This window comes from Panulirus ornatus, chromosome 73, assembly GCF_036320965.1.
Source record: "Panulirus ornatus isolate Po-2019 chromosome 73, ASM3632096v1, whole genome shotgun sequence".
In the NCBI taxonomy this organism is placed as follows: Eukaryota; Metazoa; Arthropoda; class Malacostraca; order Decapoda; family Palinuridae; genus Panulirus; species Panulirus ornatus.
In genome coordinates this window covers 5,665,869-5,673,826 of record NC_092296.1, presented here as the reverse complement: position 1 = coordinate 5,673,826, position 7,958 = coordinate 5,665,869, and the positions used below count along the sequence as shown (strand labels likewise).

The 7,958-nt window shown below is 42.0% G+C and overlaps 1 protein-coding gene across 3 annotated transcripts in view; it reads right to left on the bottom strand.

The window, feature by feature from the left end:
* The window catches only part of LOC139748220 (uncharacterized), a 32,937-nt gene continuing 24,979 nt past the window's right edge, over positions 1-7,958 (bottom strand). For 2 of the 3 annotated variants that reach the window (XM_071661049.1, XM_071661046.1), the window contains exons 3-7: positions 5,744-5,950; positions 4,591-4,752; positions 3,837-3,962; positions 2,065-3,053; positions 1-395 (exon numbers count right to left, since the gene is read on the bottom strand). In XM_071661049.1, coding sequence (XP_071517150.1) covers positions 2,067-3,053; positions 3,837-3,962; positions 4,591-4,752; positions 5,744-5,950 — 1,482 coding nt within the window. In that variant the 3' untranslated portion in view covers positions 1-395; positions 2,065-2,066. The remainder of the gene's footprint in view (positions 396-2,064; positions 3,054-3,836; positions 3,963-4,590; positions 4,753-5,743; positions 5,951-7,958) is intronic. The other variant, XM_071661048.1, reaches the window with a different exon arrangement.

The following is a 7,958-nucleotide window of genomic DNA, read 5'->3' as shown; positions in this document are numbered from 1 at the left end:
TAATCAACTCATTGTCAGCATTTAAGATGAAAGGAACAATTTGACGATAAAAGAAATAAAAAGGATACCTAACGATTATGGAAATATACAAAGTTACAAAAAGAAAATTTTCAAAGGAGCTATTTTATACGTATAAGATCTATATACCTATATAACAAATAAAATATTTTACTTATAAAGGAAGCCGTCACCAGCACACAAACAGACACATATCATATTGTGACGAGCAAAAAAGAAAAGATAAAGATATAATGAAATAGAAATGTATATGTGGTACCAAACTCCACCCTCAGATGGTTGCTCCGTGATCAGTAATTCACCATCTGGGAGGCTGCATCTTCCTCAGTGGACGGGGAGAGGAGTTAAACCCGTTGAGATCCTACCCATCCCTGCTCCTGTGGGAAATGTGTTCTTAAAAATGGTCCTGTAGTAATATAGATATTTTTCAGGTAAAAATAAAATGATTATAGGAGGAAAATCCATGAGATTTCTTCATATAAAGTCTTCATAAGCCAATGAATCTTGTAATAGGAATTTTCTAGAGGTAATTTAAGCTAGTTATAGCTAGCAGTTATAGTAAAATATCATTACAAAAAATTTAAAAAACTGCGGGTAAAATCCTATAAATATAAATATATATGTAATGTTGGATTATAATAAGAAAGATAGCAGTAAACTATGCAGTTTTCCTAATTACATAATTAAAATTTAATACTAATTTAAACATTATTAAGATATACATAAAATTAGAAAACAAAAATTATAATTTTAAGGATTACATTGTATGAGTGAGAGCCGTCTGTCATCACCAAGGAAATAGGCCTCCATGAGGGGAAAAGGTGCCAAACAGATCATAAGGTAGGGTTGCAGCTCTACGCTACCCGGGTGACTTCATCTGAAGAGCGGGACATGTACCCAACAAACTATCCGACCATCAGTAACGTCCAAGCCCCACCCTTCTATTAGACAGTATCTCAGATATCCACTTTTCACAGTGATGATGAATCCCAGTGCCCAATCTGCCTGTTGTACATGGTGGAAGGTGAGACCCTTGTGATGTGTGAGGCTGGGTGCCGCAATTTATTGCATCACCATTGCATGGCAGTGTGGTCCGCTGATCGGAATGCGCAGGGCCAGCTTCTCCTCTGTCCCATATGTCGGGCACCCTGGCCTCTTAGACACCACCCTCGCCTTACACCTACAACAGGGAGCATACCTGTTATACGCCCACATCCTACTACCTCACCTACAGCTGGCCGGTCACCACCACTGGCACTTGACTATGCATTCCCACTCATGAGTGCCAGCTTTTCATGTTAGTGCCATGAATTGATTCAGTATTCCAATTGCCATGTCTTACAGACTTTGTTGCAAAGAAGGTTGTATGTTTATCCTCAAATTTAAGCCTTAGATATCTAACTGTTTCAGAAGTACAAGTTAGTAACTTGACCTCTCATGTTCTGAGTTAAAAATGTTAGTTTGGACCTCCGTGGTGTAGTGGTTAGCCTTCCTGACCATGACGCATCTACGAGCCTTCCATGTTTAAGTGCATCGGTTCGAATCCTGATTGCGGGAGTTGGTCCACAGTTAACCTGGCCATTCATCCATTACAAGAGGTTGGTCCATAAAATAGGTATGTGGCTTAAGCTAGGGGTCTATATGAATATATACAAAAAAAGTTTAGTGTTTTATCATCAGCGATATATGAGAATATGTTGTACTGTAATAATAGTAAGAGTAATGCACACATTTTTTTATCTTTAGTACTTATGTAAATCTAAATTCAATAAACTTTCTATACAACTGTGCTAACTCTCAGTGTTAAAACCAGTATAAAGTGCTACACAAACTTATTCTATAGATGATGATGAAGTTTGTTTTGTTTTGTGTGTGTGTGTGTGTGTGTGTGTGTGTGTGTGTGATTCCCATCCCATGCACTGCTATTAACGCTAGAGAAGCAGAAAGTCAAGATCAAACCAAACAAAGCACTAAACTACTGAGATGAAGAACCGTATTACTCCATAACTAAGGCAAGACTTGCTAGACCTTGTACGACTGACTCACAGCTAAAACACACGGATGGGTTCAGGGATAAATCCTGGGTACGGCTCTGCATGAACTGCATGACGCTTGCGATTGACCTCGTATCGGTTTTCGGACGACGGCTGGCCCTCTGCGAAGTGCACGTCGCTATCATTCTCCTTGGCCAGATTCTCCCTCAGCCTCATGAGTTCCTCGCCCACACCAGCCTTCATCAGGTTGAACTCCGACACGACCAGGGACAGCCGGCCAAGGAGGTAGTTCAGGTTATCTTCAACATCAGTCACTTTAGTGCTGATCTTATCAACGGTGCCGTCCATGTTGCCCACTCGGGAGAGGGACACATTCATATGCTCCTTCGTCGTGTCCTTCAGCTGGTCCAGGAGCTGCACAGACTGCGACATCTGTTGATACATGATACCTATCTGGCGCCAGACTTGCGAAATCTCCTTTTCCATCTTGGCCGTCATGTTGGTGAGGGCAGACGTCTGGTTCTTCAGAATGGCGAAGGATATATTGCTGATCTGGTCAGACAGGGTGGAGTTGATGGTGCTGCCGCTGTTCTTCACGATCTCGCCCAGTTCGAGGATGATCTGCTGAATGCCGAACTCAATGCTACGCTTGGTGTCCAGCACAGAGTCTGCTGTGTTGATCATCACCTGCTCCACACTCTTCAGGCTGCTAATCTCCGCTGACAGTTCGGAGTAGTTCTCCAATACGGTGTGTTGGAGATTCTCGGTCTGTGATGCCCTGTCATCCAGGATATCCATGATGTTGCTCGTATCCTGCTTCAGTTCGTCGCTCATGTTGGACACCGTCTCAGCGACAGTGGCCGCACTGTCCCTCACCGCCGCCGTCACATTTAGGGAGAAGTGTCCCAGGCCCTCTAGGGTGGTGTTATCCAAGTGACTGAGGTTACGTGCAAGACCAGCAATGGAGGCGTTGATAAGTGCCTGGCCTGCATGACTCTCCACAAGCAGCGTCTTCAGCGTGGCCAAGTGCTCATCCAGACTCTGAAATAAACACCAGAATTATGGTCTTGCATCATGAAATCATCTTAAAACGTAGAAGAACAAAGTTAAGGACTTTATGGGATGAAATTCTGAATATCTTTTTAACTTGGAAATTTACTAGGAAACTATTCATACTGTTACTATAGTGCTACTTCAATGACCTTAAGACATAAGTAGATTTCTTCTCGTACAACATGGGAAGGTACAGCATGTGTATTTTACTGATTTTTTCCAAAATAATATAAAGATCGATAGAGCACCTCATACTTTACACATATTCATCAAGTTAAATTGTTTTCTCAAACTTTTATTGCTTAAATACTATACATAATTTTTGCTGCTTCCCAAAACAGAATTGTAGCAGTAGGATAACAAGAGGAGCAGCCTCATTTGCTCATATCCACCCATCTTCTAGCAGAGAAACCAGTCCCCACAAACCTTTCAGTAATTTCCTGACTTTCTTACACCCTGGTTCAGCCCACTGACAGTTTGTCATCCTGTTCACCACATTGCTACAATTTGCTCCTATCCCTTGCAAGCCCCATACTCTCGTGCATTTTCAGGCCCCAATATCCCAAAGCATCCCTCACTCCATCCTTCCAACTCCTTAATTTCCTCCCTTTTCTCCACTACTGACATGTATGTACTCTTTAGTTATCATTTCCCCACTCATCCTCTCCATTCTGCTGAAACCTTAAAAATTATATGGCATTGATACTGTTATATTCTGCCCAATAGTAAGAATACATACTATCACAGAAGTTGCGCTTTTTTGCTACTCACTTTGTGTGTCTGCTCGGTCAGGTCATGCAGTTCCTCTTCCTGCTCACGGTAAAGGCGATCCAGAGAATCGAGACGAGAGGTCACCTCACTGCCCCCGCCACTGCAGCCTGACCCCTGGCGCTGCATCTGTAACAACACGAACCCTCAGCAGACACCAACACCAACCCCTATACATGCATCCCATCCTGACCATCCAATAGAATAAATAGAATTTCCAAGACTTGGTATGGCTGATAATGACATCAACAGACAATATAAGAGATAAGATCAGATACGGTCATCACATAATGCGACAAACATCGGTCTTTGTACGTATGGACGATCTTTTTGTCTTCATTTACCGACTAACTTTATCAGAGAAAGACAAAGATAACTTATTTACCACGAGTCACTTGATCACACCATCAGGCTACTAAGAGCAGCACTATATCATGACATTGAGATAGAATTACACTAATATGCTTCTTTATTTTCAGAGCATAAACACCCCTACAATACAGACCATACTTGTACCAGACAGTTCTAAGGTGATCTGCCAAAGAAGGCACTGTAATGCATCAATGTTATGAACAGATTCATGGGAGTTAACACCATCTTGAGACTTGTGTAAAATAAAGTACACGAGAAAGGTCGAGGACAAGAGGAGATTATCATTATTAAGAAACTACAAGAAAGTGAATCACTAAATGGGGACAAGAACGAGAGTGTGGGCTCAAGTGTGAGATGTTTTTCTGCCCCACCACAGAGGCAGTACCTGCTCCTGGATCATGTCAGTGGTGGCAGACACCATCGCAGACAACTGCTGGATAGAAGCCACCGACTGGGCTTCACACGTGTCCAGGCCAGAGGCTAGGCGGTTATGACGCTCCTGTAGCTGATCCATGTGCTGGCCCAGCGACTCGCCCACTATCTTCACCTGCAACAGCAAATGCATCAGTGACTCCCAACATCATCAAGCAACCGCTCTAACATCGAAGCTAACATGAGTTTTAACATTAACCTCCAGACACTGAAGCAGAAGGAGACTTTCCCAATTCACATTGAAAAGAAATAGTTTTAAACATGTTAAACTTCAAGGTATTTTGAGTTTCATTTCTTCTACTAAATATCGTTACGACTGAAAAGCCACGTTCCCTGTGTGGGTGTTGAATGCGGTTCACAGACACCCAGTGACTGTTCTCAGAGATGTGATGTGTGTCACTAGAATGATCAATGAATTCAAACATCAGCATGCCAACGGATCTCAGCGAGTCTGTAAATAGTGGATGAGAACAGATACTCAAAGATTAGTGTGGTAGGGATATATAGGAGATTTTTAAGGGGGGGGGAAGTCTGTGTGAACTCTTCATATAGCTAAATAGGTACACATTATATGTCAGGGATCTAAAGTCAAACATTTATCCAGTTTAAGCTTGAATGTACATTTATCCAGTCTAAGCTTGAATGTACCTATGATATTGCTTTCAAATGATCTAATTGGTACATCTTACCATATATCAAATATCCCGTTGAAAAAAGTACTTTGCTCCTAAGACTGACCGCTGAGGTACACTATACCCGCTACCTCTCAGAGGGTTGAGCTGGAAGCAATGCTCTTTGTTTACAACCAGTAACCAACTTCCAAGTCATCAAAGTTCAAGCTCGTCTACACCTCGTGACTCAACTGTTGTTAGTAAACTTTGACGTGGAATTTTATTACGTCATTCAAACATGATCGGATCATATGTGGAACTTCATCAATGCATGCAAACATGGTCATATGTGGAACTTCATCAATTCATGCAAACATGGTCGTCTCTTATAAGAAATCAAGCAGATTTGTTAGACATGTTTTATATCTAGGATTCTGGGATGGTTAGTTTGATACCGAAGGAGGGGCACAAGGAAATCCTCGAGTGTTTCCTTACCTCATTTGTGACCTGCCTCATCTCACGCTGAATGAAGCTGTCCACACTGTTGACCTTTCTGGTCAGCTTCTTCACGTGTTTGACGATGGCAGTATCATCGCTGCCTTGCACGGAGGGAGGGGCTCCGGGCAGTTGTGGGCCTTGGGATAGCAGACGGTCCAGTCCCTGCGAGAGCTGAGTTAGCATCATCCTCTGCCGCTCGTCCGTCTGTGGAAGAATGTACAGGACGTGAGTGTGGCATCAGCGATGGTGCTTGTAAGTGGCGGGTATTATTCACAAATCTGCGTCGCTACACCAGGTACAATGAGATTAAGGTAACTGTGCTGGTCTACCATGTACAATGAGATCAAGGTAATGACTCTTGAAAGAAATGCACTGTAGGTCACAAGTTGTATGCAAAACAGTACAGTAATATTGTATGTTGACTTTTAAATCTTAATCTTTAAATTGTAAATCACATATTTGTGTTCTAGGGAAAGTATTCTACACTTGTACTGTCTCATCTCTTGTATATTTCCCTTACATACAACATTCAACATTTGTGTATGATACTTGGATGAGGAGGAATATCTTCATTTATTCCACTTCATCACTCCGCCACTCTCATACTACAAGAGGAATTCTTCACTCACAATTTTTATGTTTCTTTGGTTAAATAATGACTACAAAAGCTGTCACGTTCCCCTCCCTAGCTCATATTCCTTCAAATTCTATCTGCCCCTCCCATACATGGAATGTCCATAACCATATGATCTGCTCCATCTCACATTCATCACTTAACAACATATAACTCACAACTCATTCCTTATAGCTCTACTTCTTCTTCCAACAGTGACAAGTTATGCAATGAACAGTGATCGCTGAGCTACTAAGCCCTCCCTTATGGTACCAAATCTCATCACGGGTACATGGATCTTTATAGACAACACAACACTCTCAGGAGATACATAATAGACAACACAACACTCTCAGGAGATACATAATAGACAACACAACACTCTCAGGAGATACATAATAGACAACACAACACTCTCAGGAGATACATAATAGACAACACAACACTCTCAGGAGATACATAATAGACAACACAACACTCTCAGGAGATACATAATAGACAACACAACACTCTCAGGAGATACATAATAGACAACACAACACTCTCAGGAGATACATAATAAAAATTGATATGCGGGTCTATCACATTACTGTATCGTGTGTGCGTGTAGAGAGAGAGAGAGAGAGAGAGAGAGAGAGAGAGAGAGAGAGAGAGAGAGAGAGAGAGAGAGAGAGAGAGAGAGAGAGAGAGAGAGAGAGAGAGAGAGAGAGAGAAATAATACGAAGCAGGACAACGTTATATGAAGCAAAATCCCCCCCCCCCCTTAAAAAAAAGAGAAACTTGTCAGTGAATAAAATTGTGGATGACAGATAGGAATACCAAAATGACAAGAAAGTGAGGAAAACGACTGCTTATAAAATACTGGGTTGATACATGACCGAGTTCCAGAAACCTCAACACTACAGCCACAAACACCCCCGAGTTACGACGCCCCTTAATTTAGGGTTGAAAACCTCCACTAAAATACTACACAAAGACGAGATCAAAATGTTGAAGTTTACAACACAAGAAACAGTAAATAGTTTAAGGCTACGATTGTAGGATTGTAGATGAGCAGTGAGGCAAGATGTGTCTGGATTCTTGGCATACCATCAGCTTCCTTGCCAAGCCTCCATCGACCAGTGTCAACATACCCACATATCAACAAACCCACACTTCCATATACCCACATATCAACATACCCACACTTCCATATACCCACATATCAACATACCCACACTTCCATATACCCACATATCAACAAACCCACACTTCCATATACCCACATATCAACATACCCACACTTCCATATACCCACATATCAACATACCCACACTTCCATATACCCACATATCAACATACCCACACTTCCATATACCCACATATCAACAAACCCACACTTCCATATACCCACATACCAACATACCCACACTTCCATATACCCCCATATCAACATACCCACACTTCCATATACCGACATACCAACATACCCACACTTCCATATACCCACATACCAACATACCCACACTTCCATATACCCCCATATCAACATACCCACACTTCCATATACCGACATACCAACATACCCACACTTCCATATACCCACATACCAACATACCC